The following is an 18,509-nucleotide window of genomic DNA, read 5'->3' as shown; positions in this document are numbered from 1 at the left end:
TTTAAAGTGTTTGAAATAATTTCTTGTGATGTCGGTCAGATGGTCTCCCTGCCTCCCCCCACCCCCCCACTCTTCCCACTCCCACCCCCTCCCTCCTCCATCCCATCTCCCATCCCTCCCTCCTCCCCCCTGGCCTATTCCCCCCCCCCGATGTTCCCCCCTCCCGTCCGCCCCCCCCCCAATCCTCCCCCCCTCCCCTGGCCCAATCCTGGCCTGGGAGCCGCTATTGGTTGCCTCCTCGTCTTCTCCATCGGCTCCTCCCTAGTGGTGGTGTACCTAAGTGCTCCTCTAGCTGCTCCCCCTCCCCCCTCCCTCCCACCCCCCGGTTGTCCCCCCCTCCAATCAAATGTGGCTGAAACCAACACCAAGCTAATCCACCCAGTCCGGTAGCTCAGGTACTGTTAAGTCCATTTTATAGCAAAATTCCGTCAATTCTTCCGGGTGTCTTAGTCGAGCAGTTTTACCCCCCTTTATTCCAATAAGGCATGCAGGAAAACCCCATTGATACTTAATATTTTGTGCCCGCATCGACTCTAGTAAGGGTTTCAAATGCCTTCTCCTTGCCAACGTTTCTCTCGACAGGTCAGGAAATATTTGGAGCTCAGTCTCTCTATATCTTAGGGGGGGTTTCCCCCTAAGCCTTCCCCAGATTTCCGCTTTGTCCACATAGTTCCTGAATCGCACAATGACATCTCTTGGTCCGTATCTTTCTGTCTGTTGGGGGTTACCTATACGGTGTACTCTTTCAATCTTGAGGGGCTTCGCTTCTGCTGTTTTATCTAGCAGGGGGTTAAATATTGTATTCATAATTGCTCTGAGATCTTCATCCTTTTCTTCCACAATCGCACGGATTCTGAGGTTCTGCCTCCTGTTGCGATTCTCCTGGTCCTCTATCCGATATGCCATCAATCTTTGATTGTCACTCATTGCCTTCACTTGCTTTTTCAGTATGTTTAGTTCCTGGTCCTGTTCTTCTATTCTCCTTTCTGTCCCTTCTACTCTTTCAAGAAGCCCTCCTAGGTCTAATCTTATTCTGTTGATTTCTGTTTTTATGATGTTTTCCATCCTCAGTAGCATAGTGTTCATCTCAGCCTTCGTGGGGGGTTGTGTGTCTTGGGCTTGTTCTACTAGTTTACTGTGTTCTTGTTCGCTCTCTATTGTCGTTTCTCCTCTAGAGCTCTCAGCACTGCCCCCCCCCTTTTTTGTCTCACTCTTCTTTTTTTCATTTCTCTTTGTGATCCCTGGGCTTTTGAGACTCCCTTCTTGAGTCATATATTGCTGTATTGAACCGTTTCCAGGATTATTTTTAGGTGTTTTTGAAGTAACGCCCCTAGTTGATCTATTCATCCTGCTTTTATTGTTGGGTCTGATTCTCTTCCCCAGTTTGAAGATGTTTAAGAATTGCTATTTGTTTCTTTTGCTCCTCCTTTCTCAGACCCCTGCTTCAGGGCCCTTTTCCCTTTTTTCTTCCTTTTCTTCCTCCCTTCTTCTCTCCTTCCTTTTCCCCCTGTTCACAGTAGTCTGTAATCTAACTTGATTATCTATCTCGGGTTCTATGCCCGTGGGGGTATTCAGCGTACCAAACGCCAACTATATTGACCCCCTTGTGGGGAGAGGTGTGTAGAGAAAGGGGGTATACCTCATACCTATTTGATCCTGTTTCCCTGGGCGGTCTTGTTAATTTCTCCTCTGTTTCGCCGTTTATTTACTACTTTTAAGCCGGTCTATTAAGCCTGCGGGGTCTATCTTTACAGTAAGAGATGCCCGCTATGATTACAGTTTTTATCACGGTTGATCGAGTGTATATGGTATTCAGATATCTGGAGAGAGCCAGCAATGCTTATGTTCAATTTTGCCTTATTGCTCACCAGATGTAGGCCTGCGCCTTTCTGTGTGGTTTCAGACTAGTTTTAATCTCCTGAATTAGAGATCTCCCCTTCACTAGTGATCATAAGGCAAAAGATACGTTTTAAAGGGGACTATCTTAATAGTCCTCCTTACATACTCCTATAGAAAATACACCAGGGTTTTACTCAAGTTAATCAGTCTCTCATTGCTCTTGCACCAGGTATGTCGCTACTGAGCTGAGTGTTAAGAGATATAACCGCCAGGACACATGGAGAGAGAAAAAAACAACAAAGAAAGAAAAAGAAAAAAAAAAAAAAAAAAACAGTGCCCGAATTTACTCTGGGTGTCACACCACACCTCAGGAGCTCCTCTTTACTGTTCCCTGCAACACCTCCCCTGATTGTTTTCACAAGAGGAAAATAGAACTTTTCATATGTCCTGAGTCCTAAACAATGCTTACAACGATGAAACCACCGAAGCAAAAGAGGATGCAGCCTTATCACTCCTTTAACCTATCATGCCCGAATCTAATCCGCGGCAGCTAGTCCCCAGGGTGCACTGCACCTGAAATCCTCCCAAGATTGAACAGACACAGCAAGTAGCAAAAAGTCATTCACAAGGGAATATTGAGAATAGGGAGGGGGGGGTCCGGGGGGGGGGCAGGGAGCCCGACCCGACTCGGCTCAACTGAACGCCTCACCATTCCCCCAGTTCATCTCGCCGACCGCCGCTGGGCTGTGCTGTTCCGTGGGGGGGACCTTGATGTAGCCCCTGCTATCGGTTCCACTGTGCTCCGCTCGGCCATCCGTTGTGATACAGGCTGTTGGGGATCGTGGGGCGGTACGGTCACTCTCCGCACTCGTCGGGTCTTTGGGAGGGGATGAGTCTCCCGCTCGGTCCTTTGGTCACTCAGCCTCTCACGCTGGTGTCCGTCGGTCCGCCGATGTACTCGATGGAGACTCGGTGCGGCAGACGCCGCTAGCAGCCATGGAGCAGTCGGCTCCTCCCACCCTCACCGGCGTCACGTCCTCATCACGTCCCCGCCTTTCACTTGGTTTAGACCCAAGTCCCACATTTAAAAATGTCTCATCTTTAAGTGGCAGAGTACATACAAGCATTAGATTATATACATAATTAATACGTTGTTCCTGTGTCCAATCATACAAGACAAGCACTTATTAAGCTAACAGTACAGAAAAGAACACTACAAGACAAACACTTATTGATGGAATGGCACAGGGATATAGAAATATGACTTTCATCAGATACATACAGGCGCAAAGAAGAATGCACACCATGGATGCCACAGTTAGATCTCTAGAGCTTATCTTTCACACGTTATTTTGAAAAGCTTTTTGTGTTTAACCAAATGTTATGTATTTTTACCCACCTGCACACTAAGATGAATCCATCTCTTCACAGAAAATCTCCCTTGTGTCATTACTTTTATAGGCGGCTGCAAACCATTTACAGTGCGATAATAAAACACGGTTTCTCTCTCCGAGATTGTGAGTTTGAACACAATCTGCCCATCAGCGGACTTTTCTATCACACACCTTCAGAAGTAAATATATAAAAAAAAAGATCAAAATCATCTTCCAGACAACATAGACCAGAAAATAAAGTGCAGCATAAACCTTCACGACTCTAAAGCTCTCTACAGTCATCATGGGAAGATAGGATATTATTACTATAATGCTTTACTTTTCTAGCCTCTTCTAGGCAATACTTTGTGACAAATATATATTTGGTATCCATTTCATAATATAATTGAGTGTTTATCTGTTGTTTATCTCCCTTGTGCTTGAATAATTTTAGAACGGTGCCAGGAAACGGAATTTTGTTAAAGTGTATATAAGCCCTAACAAAAACCTTTGCTTATTTGCTCCTTTTTGGTCTGGTAAATATAGTAAGGAAATTATTTTGTTATATCTTTTTTGATAAGTACAAAAAAATGCCTGTTGATCCTGCTAGAAATCTTGTGGCTTCCTATGCTTTCTGCCTCTGTTGACGTATATCAGTTAGTATTGTACCCACTTCTCGACCTGAAATAAAAAACAAACCCTTCCTTATGTTATAGAGAAGAGGATATTGGGAGGTGTTTCGTAGTCCAAACACACTTTCTGTCCTAGGGTAACAATATTGCTCTACCATAGATACTGTTTAACCACTTATCTACCGACTGCCGTCAAATGTCAAATGACGGCGGGAGGCAGACCCCATTGTTCTGGGTGGACGTCATATGATGTCACGCCCTTTTAAACCACTAGGGGGCGCACGCGCCACTGGGGACACAATGCATGCTCCACTGGGGACCCGATGCGCGTGCCCGGCGGCCGCGATGGCCGCCGGGCACCCGCGATTGCCCAGTAACTGAGCAGGACTGTGGATCGGTGTGTAAACACACCAATCCACGTCCTGTCAGGGAGAGGGGACTAATGGTGTGTCCCTTGTGCATAGGGACACCGATCGGTCACCTCCCCCAGTCACTCCCCTCCCCCACAGTACGAATTACTCATTAGGGAATACATTAACCCCTTCCTCGCCCCCTAGTATTAACCCCTTCCCTGCCAGTCACATTTGTACAGTAATCAATGCATTTTTATAGCAGGGATCTCTGTATAAATGTGAATGGTCCCAAAAATGTGTCAAAAGTGTCCGATGTGTCCGCCGCAATATCGCAGTCACGATAAAAATCGCTGATCGCCGCCATTACTAGTAAAAAATAAAATAAAGACAAAAAATGCTATAAATCTATCCACTATTTTGTAGACCCTATTACTTTTGCGCAAACCAATTATTAAACGCTTATTGCGATTTTTTTTTTACCAAAAATATGTAGAAGAATACATATCGGCCTAAACTGAGAAAAATTGCGAAAAATAAAAAAAAAATTGATATTTATTATAGCAAAAAGTAAAAAATATTGTGTTTTTTTTTAAAACGTGTCCCTCCTCTTTTGTTTATAGCGCAATAAATAAAAACCGCAGAGGTGATCAAATACCACCAATAGAAAGCTCTATTTGTGGGGAAAAAAATGATAAAAATATCATTTGGGTCCAGTGTTGCATGACCACGCAATTGTCATTCTAATTGTGACAGGGCTGAAAGCTGAAAAATGGCTTGGGCAGGAAGGGGGTGAAAGTGCCCAGTAGGCAAGTGGTTAATAAAGAAGCATTGTTACCTTAAGCAATCGTTCACACAAGGACAGGTTTGAAATCATTTGAGTTCAGCTGAATGTCAGAGAGAGTTGGGGGGTGACCTGAAAGACATCTGTGCAGGCTCATGCACAGATGTCTATTGAAAATTTCGAAATCGCCCCCAAAGTCACAAAAGTAGTGCAGAAAGTACTTTTGGGAATCGGTGTGAGGCCGCAAAGTTGAACGGGTCTCAAGTGATATTAAAGTTTTGTTTAAAAATAACAAACAAGGTATACTTACCTGCTCTGCTCAGTGGTTTTGCACAGAGCAGCCCTGATCCTCTTCTTCTCGGGTCCCCCGCCAGCACTCCTGTCCCCTCCCTTCTGCCAAGTGCCCCCATAGCAAGCAATTTGCTATAGAGGTACCTGAGACACGTAGCTGCTCTGTGTGTCCATTCAGACATGGAGTCGCAGCTCAGTCCTGCCCCGCTCTCATCATAGGCTCACTGACATTGATTGACAGCAGAGGGAGCCAATTGCATCCGCTACTGTCTCAGTTAATGAGAAGGGAGAGTCCCGGACACCCGAGGATCTCGTGCACAAGCTGGAGTTACATTTTCCATGGCCACAGATACCTAAAAGTCCATGGTGGGGTAATAATCACATTGAGACCTTGATTCATATTGAGGTGAAATAAGGAATATTTAGAGTTTCCTCCTGTGAACTCTGGTGATCATGTGACCATCACACTGTCTCCACCTCCCTCCCTAATAGAATTTAGAAATACAAAAAAGATTCTAGAAGTCACCAAGGAGAGAAGGGGCTGATAAGGATTGCTAATACCCGAGGTCTGTTCCAGCATACAGCATTGTGGCTGTGAAGGCACAACACCCCCTAGAGGGGAGAGCAATCTGGTAAGTGCATCCATATAAGAAGAGCATGGAGTGAAGCACCTGTACTATAATGCTGCGTACACACAAATGTTCGATGTGAGCTTGTTGGCGAAAAATCCGACAGTGTGTATGCTCCATCGGACATTTGCTGTCGGAATTTCCAAAATCAAATGTTTGAGAGCTGGATCTCAATTTTTCCGACAACAAAAGTTCTGTAGCCAATTCCGATGCACAAAAATCATGCGCGTGCTCTGAATCAATTTGACGCATGCTCGGAATCATTGAACTTCATTTTTCTCGGCTCGTCGTAGTGTTGTATGTGACCACGTTCTTGACATTCGGAATTTCTGACAACATTTGTGTGACCATGTGTATGCAAGACGCCTTTTAGAAAGAATTGGGAGGAATAAGGCACCAGTCACTTTGTTTTGTTCACTTTCGAAGGACTGTTTTCGTCATTTCCAAACGGACTGTTTATTAAATTTTTCATAACTTTAATTTAATATTTTTTAAAAAAATTCACAATATTTATCACTTAGTACACCTTGATTTATATAAAATTATATTGTGAAGATATTATTAACACACCTGCCAATTTATTTCATATATATGTACTGGAATTTTATAGTTGAGTAGCACTTGTCACTTTATATTTACCGTATATACTCGAGTATAAGACAAATTTTTCAGCACATTTTTTTGTGCTGAAAATGCCCCACTCGGCTTATACTCGAGCCACCTTTTTGCGCCTAATCTTCCGGACTTTGGGGACCCGGTACCGGCCGGCCATAAGTCCCCTGGACCCCAAACTTGGCACACATATAGCCCCATCTTCCTCTAAAAGTGTGCAAAGTTTGCTGTCTGGGGTACCTACGTCCAGGGAGCACCGATTTTTCAAAGCCGGGCACCCCTTCTTCAGTGAGGCATGGGCACAGTGAGGCATGTACATGGACACAGTGAGGCAAAGTGAGGCAAAGTGAGGCACAGTGAGGCATGCAGATGGACACCCTAGGCTTATACTCGAATCAATAAGTTTTCCCAGTTCTTTGTGGTAAAATTAGGTGCCTTGGCTTATATTCGGGTCGGCTTATACTCAAGTGTATACGGTATATATTTTTTGATGAAATTAATTACCACAATAACAAAGGTCACAAGGTCAAATAGCAATATACTTTCAACAGAGCAGCACCACAACTACTAGAATGCTTCTATTTTTTCTTGTGCACATTGTTGGATCAAGATGGGGCACAGGTAAGTCAGGGGGGCTGCTGCGCACAGAAGTTTTTTTTTATCTTAACCACTTAAGCCCCGGACCAATATGCAGCTAAAGGCCCAGAGGTGTTTTTACAATTTGGCACTGCGCTTCTTTAACTGGTAATTGCGCGGTCATGCAATGTTGTACCGAAACAAAATTTCCTTTTCTTCCCACAAATTATCAGGGCCTGTACTCACCGAGACCGAGATGCTGAGGGCGGCTCACCTTTGCGACCCTGTGCAGACCACTCCCTGGAGTTGGGACAGAGGAGGGACGGCACAAGGAGGCACCGGTGCCGGGAGCTGGCAGGCAGACTTGGTGCAGCTGACAGAAGCAGGGCAGGTGCAGAAGACTGGAGACAAGCGTTGGTCAGGCAGGAACTGGTAGGTAAGTCTGGTAGGGTCCACAGGAGATGAAGGCAAATCCGAGTCACAGGCCGAGGGTCAAGGGCAGGAGAGTTCAGAGCGAGTCCATGAGAGCAAGCCAAGGTCAAGGGGCAGGAGACAACAGCAATCCAGGTAACATTAGCCAAAGGGTCAGAGGTTCCAGGTGAGAGGAGAGTCGTCAGGAATTCCGGGTCAAAACAGGCAGGTACGGCAACAGGTAAACACATAGGAGCTGAAGACAAACCAGCAACCTGTTCAGGGAAGGCTGCTGGTTTAAATAGGAGTGTCCGGCCTCTGATTGGCCCCAGGGTTGCCGCATACCTGCACGTGCGCGCTTCCACGCACACGGCGCGCTGCCGTACCGCGCATGCGCGGGAGCTCAATGGAGCCGGGAATGGAGCCCTGACACAAATAGAGCTTTCTTTTGATGGTATTTGATTGCCTCTGCGATTTTATTTTTTTTGCGATATAAACGGAAAAAGACCGTAAATTTTGAAAAAATATTGATTTTTCTTATAACAAAAAGTAAAAAATATCGAATAAGCAACATTTTAGTCAAACATTTAGGCCAAAATGTATTCAGCCACATGTCTTTAGTAAAAAAAATCGCAATAAGTGTATATTTATTGGTTTTCACAAAAGTTATTGCGTCTACAAACTAGGGTACATTTTCTGGAATTTACAAGCCTAGCCGCGTACGGGACCCCAAAAACCAATCACCGCCTTCAAGATTTGTGTGAGTGAAATCAAAAATGTATGTCCTTAGAAATCTTGAAGGTGGTGATTGGTTTTCGGGGTCCCGTACGCGGCTAGGCTCCCAAAAAGTCCCACACATGTGGTATCCCCGTACTCAGGAGAAGCAGCAGAATGTATTTTAGGGTGTAATTCCACATATGCCCATGGCATGTGTGAGAAATATATCATTTAGTGACAACATTTTGTAATTTTTTTATTTTTTTTGGTCATTATTCAATCACTTGGGGCTAAAAAATTTAATATTCCATGGACTCAACATGCCTCTCAGCAAATAGCTTGGGGTGTCTTCCTTCCAAAATGGGGTCATTTGGGGGGGTTGTGTGCCATCTTGGCATTTTATGGCCTTCAAAACTGTGATAGGTAGTGATACAGTAGGTAGTGAGGAGTGAAATCAAAAATGTATGCCTTTAGAAATCTTGAAGGCAGTGCTTGGTTTATAGGGGATAGTTTTATGGCATTTTTATTATTATTATTTTTTTACTAGTAGTGGCGGCGATCTGCGATTTTTATCGTGACTTTATGGCGGGCACATTCGACACTTTTGACACCATTTTGGGACCATTGTCATTTTACAGTGATCAGTGCTATAATAATGCACTGATTACTGTAAAAATTACACTGGCAGTGAAGGGGTTAACCTGTAGGGGGTGCGGAAGGGGTTAAGTGCGACTTAGGGAGTGATTCTAACTCTTAAGGGCGTGGCTTGCTGTGACACATCACTGATCGATGTTCCCGATGAGAGGGAACAGAGATCAATGACATGTCACTAGGAAGAACGGGGAGATGTTGTGTTTACACTAACATCTCCCCGTTTTTCAGCTCTGTGACCCGATCGCAGGACACTGGTGGACATCGAGTCCACGGGAATCGCGGACACGGTCACGGAACTCGCGACAGGGTCACATGCGTGGCGGCGGCGCGCACGTGACCACACGGCTGGAAAATTAAAGGGGACGTATATATACGTCCATTTGCCCAGCCGTGCCATTCTGTCTATGTAAATAGGCGTGCGGCGGTCCTTAAAGCGGGGGTTCACCTTAAAAAAAATTCTAACATTGCATGGAGCCGACCTATGAGACCGACAGTATGCTGTTGTTTTTTTTTTTTTTGCGTACATACCATTTTAGGGCTATTTTCACCCCCGGCTTTCCCGCAGGAGTGGGCGTTCCTAATCACAGGATGTGATTGACGTGCTTCCAACAGCGCATACTGCGCATCACGAGTTGCCGAAAGAAGCCGAACGTCAGTGCGGCTCTATACGGCGCCTGCGCACCGACGTTCGGCTTCTTTCGGCAACTCGTGACGCGCAGTATGCGCTGGTCGGAAGAACGTCAATCACAGCCTGTGATTAGGAACGCCCACTCCCGCGGGGAAGCCCGGGGTGAAAATAGCCCTAAAATGGTATGTACGCAAGAAAAAGAAAAAAAAAACAGCATACTGTCGGTCTCATAGGTCGGCTCCATGCAATGTTAGAATTTTTTTTAAGGGTGAACCCCCGCTTTAGGCGGTTACAGTGCTCCTTTAACTGCAGTAGAGGCAAAAAGAGTCACTGACCTGACTGCGTTATCATGCAGGAAAGCCTACATTACAAGACTGCCTGAACAAAATCTCATATCGTTTGGTTACTACAGTATATCAACATTAAATTAATTAACTGTTTAGCAACACTCATTTTAAAAAGAACTAGGCTGGGTATTTTAGTGTTGTTGGACATTGTCTATAAAAGACTGGTGACAAATATATTTTTGAAACTCTTTTCGTCCCCACCTAATCCTTATGAGATTGCCAATCGGATCGATATGACCACACAGCTTAAACACCATTACTGTATGCTAGCACTTATTTCCAGTAAAGTAAATCATACACTCTGCATATTTTAAACTTTATAAACCTAGAAAAAAACATTCAAATAAAACTGAAATATATGAACCATAAAATTCATGACTGGTGGCACAAAAAAAAAAAAGACCAAAGATTGCCAGCAGTGAGAATTTAACTAGCAACGGCATCTAGACAGCAAGAAAGAGAGTTAAGTACTACAGCTCTGGGATAAGGAAACCAGGGGAAATTAAGTTCAGTTATATCATTTATCTTCTCCATTTATTCTATTTAAATTTCACAGATGGCAGATTCCCTGTCGTTGTTACCGCCACACTCATTCATACCTTTAGGCCACCGTACTTTAGGCGCCCGTTACACGATATCCTTTTTTCGTTATTTGAAGTAAGGAGCGGCAACACAACAAGCTCTTAGTAAAAAGAGGGGAATGATGATAAGAGATGCTATAGCCGCATTGTCTAGTATTCATCTTCAAAATACTCCCTCATTAGTTATTGAACTTTCCTCGCTAAACAAAGCCGAGTAAGACTATTCATCCTAATTTGGTGCCATAGGCTGAAATTCCTTCAAGATTTCATGCATTGTGTATCTAACAACGCCAGCTATTTTTAAGAGTTGCCTCAGGTGAGCTGTGGAAATTCAAAGAAATGATTGCACATTATATCTTAACACCATGTGGATCTATTCAAAGGAATTCCAGGGCTGGCTCTCTGTTGGGAGCGTGATTTTAGAGACAAAATCGGTTTTCATTATTTCGCCAATTAGGACATAAAATATTCTCTTGGTATATGTGAATAAGCAGCTAATTATTGCAAGAAAGACGTTTATGAGGACACACAGGAAGAATGACACATTTAAGATCATTTATTTTTTCTTGACGCTTGGAATTTATTAAAAAAATAAAATAAAATTCCCCTGTTTACAACATTTTCAAATACTTGTTAAATTATGAGAATAATTCTCAGTATAGGTATACTTGCAATCAAATTTTTGAGATTGTAAATAAATAAATTTTTAAGAATTAAATTGATTTTAAAAATATAACCAAGACTAATGGACCATAGGTTGGATTTGGACTTGTGTCTTTTTTCAACCTCATCTACTGTGTAACTATGTAACTATGTAATGTTGCACATGATTAGTACTCCTTGAAATTGCTGATTTATTATTTATTATTCTCATATGATAGCAAAGCTTTATTTTCAAGAGTTGTTTTCTTACTATATGCTTAAAGTCCAACTCCTGGTAACCGATGTCATGGGAAATCCAACATTTTAAAGCTGCCCCTGGAACAAGTAAGTATAAATCTTCCAATGGGGACACCTATTCTATTGACCATGTTCACATGTGATTTGGTCTTTGAAGACCAATGCTATTGTATCGCTCTTCAGAGCTCTTTACAGCATTTGGCAAGCATCGAGGAGTCGCTGTACTGTCTCCTCACTGTCTGCTTTATCCTCTTGGACCATGCAGTAGTGTTCCACAATGTACACATTGTAGACATGTGTATTAATTTTCGTCCGAATGCATTTCTGGGATTTTCGCATTCGTTTTAACAAACGATAACGAACACGCAGAATCCAAAATCCGAAAGATCCGACATAAAAAATGCTTTATTTTCGTTTCATTACAACAACAGTTCGATATAGATAGAAGATTCGACATGACGGTCACAATAGTGATCTGTGTCTATCGAACCTGTGGTTGAATGTGCCTAACCTAACTCTATTAGTCCAAGATTATTCTACATAGAGAGAAAAGGTTTGACATTATAGAGACATGAAGATGCGACGAAGCAGCAAAAAACATCCGATCGGCGAGAGAGGACATTTATGGTCAAATGCTCCGCCCATAGGCTATAGAAAAATTCTAATGTTGGTTGACTAGTAATAATTATTAATAAATATAATTATTACTAGGCATACAACGTTAAAATTCTACTATAGCTTGTGGGTGCAGTGGCGGCTGGTGCTCCAATTTTTTTTGGGGGGGGTGCAAACAAACGAAAAAAAAAAAAATTGCAGCCTCACTGTGCCCATTAAACGCAGCTACTGTGCCCATCAAATGCAGCCACTGTGTGCCCATCAAATGCAGCCACTGTGCCCATTAAATGCAGCCACTGTGCCCATCAATTGTCGCCACTGTGCCATCAATTTTCGCCACTGGCCCATCAATTGTCGCCACTGTGCCCATCAATTGTCGCCACTGTACCATGCCATCAAATGCAGCCACTGTGCCATGCCATCAAACGCAGCCACTGTGCCATCATTTATGGCCACTGTGCCCATCAATTGTCACCACTGTGCCATGCCATCAAACGCAGCCACTGTGCCATCAATTGTCGCCACTGTGCCATCAACTGTTACCACTGTGCCATCAATTGTTACCACTGTGCCATCAATTTTCACCACTGTGCCCAGCAATTGTCACTACTATGCCATGCCATCAAACGCAGCCACTGTGCTATCAATTGTCACCCCTGTGCCATGCCAAACGCAGCCACTGTGCCATCCATTGTTACCACTGTGCCCATCAATTGTTACCACTGTGCCCATCAATTGTTACCACTGTGCCCATCAATTGCAGCCACTGTGCCCAGCAATTGTCGCCACTGCGCCCTGTAAAATGCCCCCTCCCCCCCACCTGGCACTTGCCTTTCTGGGGTCAGCCGTCCCTCGATGTCCGCCCTTGATGACGCTTCAGCCAATCAGGTTACCGGTAAACCAGAACCGGTGAACCTGATTGGCTGAGACGCCTGTCACTCTTATCCAAGGAACGCACCCCCCGTGCGTCCCAAAGATAAGCATCTGGAAGCCATTTACAGCCTGAGGGCTGTAATCGGAAAGCCTACCACAGCCGCCGTTATTCAGATGGCCGGCCATCTGAATATTCGGCGGCAATACATAGATTCATGCAATGCAATGCATGAATTTATATATATTGTGTCAGTGGCGTGTGCAGGAGCCAGAGGGGGCGGAGCTTCGGCGCACTCTATACACGCACCGCCACTGTGTGGGCGGAACATTCGACCGAAAATGTACGATTGCGGCGTCATACAGTTTAGCTGCTTTGTCGAATTTTCTTAGAAAATTCAACAGACACCATAAGCCTTCAGTTGACAGATTCAATCTTAATTCGGATTTTCAGATAAATGCATTTTTTAACAAAGCAAAATAAATAAAAACTAATTTCGGGAGTAACTAAATAAGTTTATTTTTCAGACAAAACGGAATTTCTGAAACAAAATATTTAAGTGTGCACATGTCTAATGCATTGTACGCAGTTGCGGAGGGGCCCCATTTACTTGAATAACTCACTATCGGTGGGTGGCAGCACCCTGCAAAAGTGACTGGGGGTATCATTTTTACTGCAGTCACAAAGCATCATGGTCGGGGCCTGTGTATATCTCTGGCTGCTGCCTTTTCAGCTAAAGGGGAGCGGTTGGGGGGCATAAAAACCATGGCTTAGCCATAGGGTTTTGCTGCACCCAAACCTCACCTGTGAACAAGCCCTAAGAGAAAAATGCTCTTACTTGTGAGAAGTTTAACCTCACTTCCTGTTGTAGAAAGGAAAGATATCTGCTCAGTAGTATTCAAAGAGCCTCCTCACTGGATCCAAACCATGGGTGCCGGTAATGCAATGGTAATGCAAAAATACGAAGGGAATTTGGACAGCCGCACTCCAAAAACTTTCATTTATTAAAATAGATCACAAAATAAACATGCCACAGCAAAAATTGGAACAAAAGCTAACGCGTTTTGCACTGTGGCTTCAGTGCTTAGTCATAGCTAGTCTGTTTCTTTTGTGATCTATTTTAATAAAAGGAACGTTTTTGGAGTGCGGCTGTCCAAGTTCACTTCCTGTTGTGTCTCTGGAACAGAAGATGAAGGAAATTTTTTCTAATGAGACCCAGAGGACAGATTTGGCTGTACATACACTTAGAAAATAGGTAGAGTTCAGCTTTAACCCCTTCCTACAGCTGTCTCCTTGCCCTTTAGGAGCTTCTAAATGCCGGAAAGATACAGGTTGTGTGACCGCTGTGATTGGATGTCACAGCGGTTACATGGTTGGAAAGCTCCTAATCGCAGGTATGCATTGAAGCTTTCCAGCTTTCCAGTCCCTGCTGGTGAATGTGCTGGGAGTGTACAGGGCGAGCGTTCTCAGCACATTAAAGTGTTTACATAAGGCTGCATATATGTGCCAGGTTGACGGAAAGAGGTTAATTACAACTTGTCAAAACCTTAAACATTCCTGTACATTTTTACAGTACAACATTATCTAAGTGATTTCCACAGCCTTGTCACATCCTCATTAATTCAAATTTATAGCTAAGTTAACAAGGAACTAAATAATTAACACATGTCCTATAGCCTGGTTTTAGGCTTCTTTCCAATTAGAAAAAAATAAACACATTACGTACATTATATTCTAAAACATATCCCTTCTCATTGTTCTAATATCTATTAAACTGTGAAAGTTTAAGTGAAGGTGATAACAAGATCCAAGTTGAATTACCTTAGGAATGAAAAAGTTGTATTTTTTTCCATTCTTGATTTTTGTTTCCAAGGCAGGTGACCCTGGGCTGCTGATTTTACATGCAGGAGAAGGTAACAGATGCTTTCGTACTTACATTTCACTGGCTTCCTCAGGTTTCAGCCACACAGTCAGCGTAAAAGAACTTCCAACTTTTGCCATTGTTGTTGTTATAAAGCAATCTTCGTGATCGTAAAAGATGAAGCTGTACGAATCTTTGCTGGATTTTGGATGTAAGTCTTTCACATCTTTTCTGACACAAGAACCAAGGTCTCCTTCAAGAAGATGATGATAGCTCGGAGTGTAGGATCTATACGGGCAATCTTGAATACAAAATCGCTGGGTACAAGTCTGCAGGCTTTGCTCATTCGATTCGCTTTGACAAAAAACACTTCTCTGCGGAAAGCCGCATGTGGCATTGAATGGCTCTGTGAAGATGGGCTTAAATGCTGCAAAATTTTCCAGTTTTGGAAAGAGACCTTGTGCCCTCACTAAGGCAACATTTGTATGGCATCCAAAATGTAACGCTTCAAAAATGTGAAGCAAAGAACAAATTTTTCTAAGCAACAGAAAAGAATACATTATGATTTTTTCATACAATCGATAGAAAAAATCCTTTATTATATTTTGACGTCATGAGTCATTTGAGAGGACGTCAACTTGAGAGTTTCGGATGAACCATTGTGTAATTCACTACAGATTTCCTAAAAGAGAGCACAAAGGTACATAAAATGAAGGCACGGAAAACATTTGATTCCTAGTCAATAAAATGGGTGTTCTACAGCAGGGGGTCTCAAACTGGTGGCCCTCCAGATGTTGCAAAACTGAAGTCCCATCATGCATCTGCCTGTGGGAGTCATCCTTGCAATGCCTCATGGTACTTGTAGTTTCGCAACACTGGAGGGCCGCCAGTTTGAGACCCCTGAACTACAGGCAGGCTGAGACACTGACGAGGGACAGATTTACCTACCCAGAGAAAGGCTGGTCAGATATGACTGGTCAGATTGGCACCCACACCAAATATCTTTATTGTCAGCGTCATACAAACACTAAGGCCCCATACACACAAGAGAATTTATCCGCGAATACGGTCCAGCGGACCGTTTCCGCGGATAAATCCTCTCGAGGATTTCGGCGGATTTTCATGCGATGGAGTGTACACACCATCGCATTGAAATCCGCGCTGAAATCCTCTGGCGATGACGTGTCGCGCTGTCGCCGCGATTATGACGCGGCGACGGGCGCGACGCTGTCATATAAGGAATTCCACGCATGCGTCAAATCATTACGACGCGTGCGGGGAATCCCTTTGGACGGATGGATCCGGTGAGTCTGTACAGACAAGCGGATCCATCCGTGGGATCCGATTCCAGCGGATAGATATTCTGTGCATGTCGACAAATATTTATCTGCTGGAATTTGGAAATATCCGCGGATAAATATCCGCCGGAGTGTACACACCATAGAATCTATCCGCTGAAACCCATTCGATGGGATTTATCTGCGGATAGATTCTATGGTGTGTACGGGGCCTAAGGGGTTGATTTACTAAAACTGGAGAGTGCAAAATCTGGTGCAGCTCAACATAAAAACCAATAGCATTTACATTTTTTTTTTTTGTCAAAGCTTTAATTGAACAAACTGAAGTTAGAAACTGATTGGCTACCATGCGCAGCTGCACCAGTTTTTGCACTCTCCAGCTTTAGTAAATCAACCCCAATGATCCTCAATTTTAACCACATATTCAGTCCCAACCATTCAATATATTTCCAAATATAAGCCAGCCTTAAAAGAGAAGTCTTAGGCCTCATACAGACGACCGAGAAACTCGGCGAAACACATCATTTTCCTCGTCGAGTTCCTTGTTAGGCTTGTCGAGGAACTCGACAAGCTTGCTTTGCGTACACACAGTCAAGCCAAAATCTCCTCGTTCTCAAACGCGGTGACATACAACACATACAACGGCAGGGGAAGTTCAATTCCACTGGCTAAACTCTTGGGGCTGCTTTTGCTAATTTCATGTGTTTGCGTGTTAAATAAAAGTTTGGTAAGAGACGATTTGCACTTTTCAGTCTGTTACAGCTTTAAAAATGTGTTATCTCCATTACAAATGCTACTTTTACTCCCGTCTCATACATTAATCTGAGCAAGAGCAGGTTTCTTAGCATACAGACATTCGAGTTTCTCATCGAAAACCAGCCCGTCGAGGATCTCGACGAGCCAAATCAGACTCCCGTCGAGGAAATAGAGAACTTGCTCTCTTTTTGGCTCGACGAGGTTCTCGACAGTTTCCTCAACAAAAATGTACACACGACTGGTTTCCTCGGCAAAAAAATATCTCCTAGCAAGGTTCTTGCTGGTTTTTGCAGAGAAACTCGGTCGTGTGTACGAGGCCTAAGGTTTGTGTCTTTTTCAGAAGTATACTTGCCTAGGAGGATGCAGCATCGGTCTGATGCTGTATCTGCCCCCTGCTGGCTCTAACACTGAAAACCGAGTGATTAAACACTGCAGATCACTCGGTTCTCATAGCTGCCTGAGCAGAGAGCTGGTGGCTGTCAGTCACTGCTCTGCCACCCCCCCCCCCCCGCAGTAGTGGCTGGTTCAGGCTCTTAGCGACTCACTGACAGGCTGAGCCAGGTGCCAGTTCAGATATGTGGGCGGATCTGACTTCATTCTTGCCCAAGCCTAGGCTCTGTGACATCAGTCGACAGCCGCTGTCTGCTGAGAATGGGTCACAGGAGTGCAGAAGGAACTGCACTCCTGTGTTTTGTACAGCAAGGCAGCTGTACTTCTCCTTTAAGGCCACTTGCACATGATACTACTGTTTGAGCATCAATTTTGTATTTGTGCGTATTTTTGCGCATATGTGTTCATGCAAATTCGCACATTTTTGTGCACAAATGTATTCTTGCGTTCACAATATGTTATTGGACAGAGGACAGGGCAGTATTCCAACATGATAACAACCCCAAATACACCTCCAAGATGACCACTGCCTTGCTAAAGAAGCTGAGGGTAAAGGTGATGGACTGGCCAAGCATGTCTCCAGACCTAAACCCTATTGAGCATCTGTGGGGCATCCTCAAATGGAAGGTGGAGGCATGCAAGGTCTCTAACATCCACCAGCTCTGTGATGTCTTCAGTGGAAGAGGACTCCAGTGGCAACCTGTGAAGCTCTGGTGACCTCCATGCCCAAGAGGGTTAAGGCAGAGCAGAAAAATAATAGTGGCCACACAAAATATTGACACTTTGGGCCCAATTTAGATATTTTCACTTAGGAGGTTTAGACATTATTGGCTGTGTGTTGAGTTATTTTGAGGGGACAGAAATTTTACACTGTTATACAAGCTGTACACTCACTACTTTACATTGTAGCAAAGTGTCATTTCTTCAGTGTTGTCACATGAAAATATATAATAAAATATTTACAAAAATGGGGTGTATATATATATATATATATATATATATATATATATATATATATATATATATATATATATATACACACTATACATATATATTATTAACGCCTGCCGTTACACGCACATGAACTTTAATGGCATCCCAGCCTTAGTCCTTAGGGTTCAATATTGAGTTGGCCCTCCCTTTGCAACTATAAAAGCTTCAACTCTTCTGGAAATGCTGTCCACAAGGTTTAGGAGTGTGTCTATGGGAATGTTTAACCATTCATCCAGAAGCATTTGTGAGGTCAGTCACTGATGTGGACGAGAAGGCCTGGCTCGCAGTCTCCGATCAAATTCATCCCTAAGGTGTTCTGTCAGGTTGAGGTCAGGACTCTGTGCAGGTCAGTCAAGTTCCTCCACCCCAAACTCACTCATCCATGTCTTTGTGGACCTTTC

General features: G+C 43.7%; 1 protein-coding gene across 1 annotated transcript in view; it reads right to left on the bottom strand.

Moving 5' to 3' along the window:
• Nucleotides 1-15,349, bottom strand: part of USH2A (usherin) — a 1,018,338-nt gene extending 1,002,989 nt beyond the window's left edge. The window contains exons 1-2 of the mRNA XM_040347840.1: nt 14,747-15,349; nt 3,239-3,404 (exon numbers count right to left, since the gene is read on the bottom strand). Coding sequence (XP_040203774.1) covers nt 3,239-3,404; nt 14,747-15,231 — 651 coding nt within the window. The 5' untranslated portion in view covers nt 15,232-15,349. The remainder of the gene's footprint in view (nt 1-3,238; nt 3,405-14,746) is intronic.
• Nucleotides 15,350-18,509: the final 3,160 nt, after the last annotated feature.

The sequence above is a fragment of the Rana temporaria genome, chromosome 4 (assembly GCF_905171775.1).
Source record: "Rana temporaria chromosome 4, aRanTem1.1, whole genome shotgun sequence".
NCBI classification, from domain to species: Eukaryota; Metazoa; Chordata; class Amphibia; order Anura; family Ranidae; genus Rana; species Rana temporaria.
Note: the sequence above shows the minus strand (reverse complement) of the source record. Positions and strands in the feature narration are given on the sequence as shown.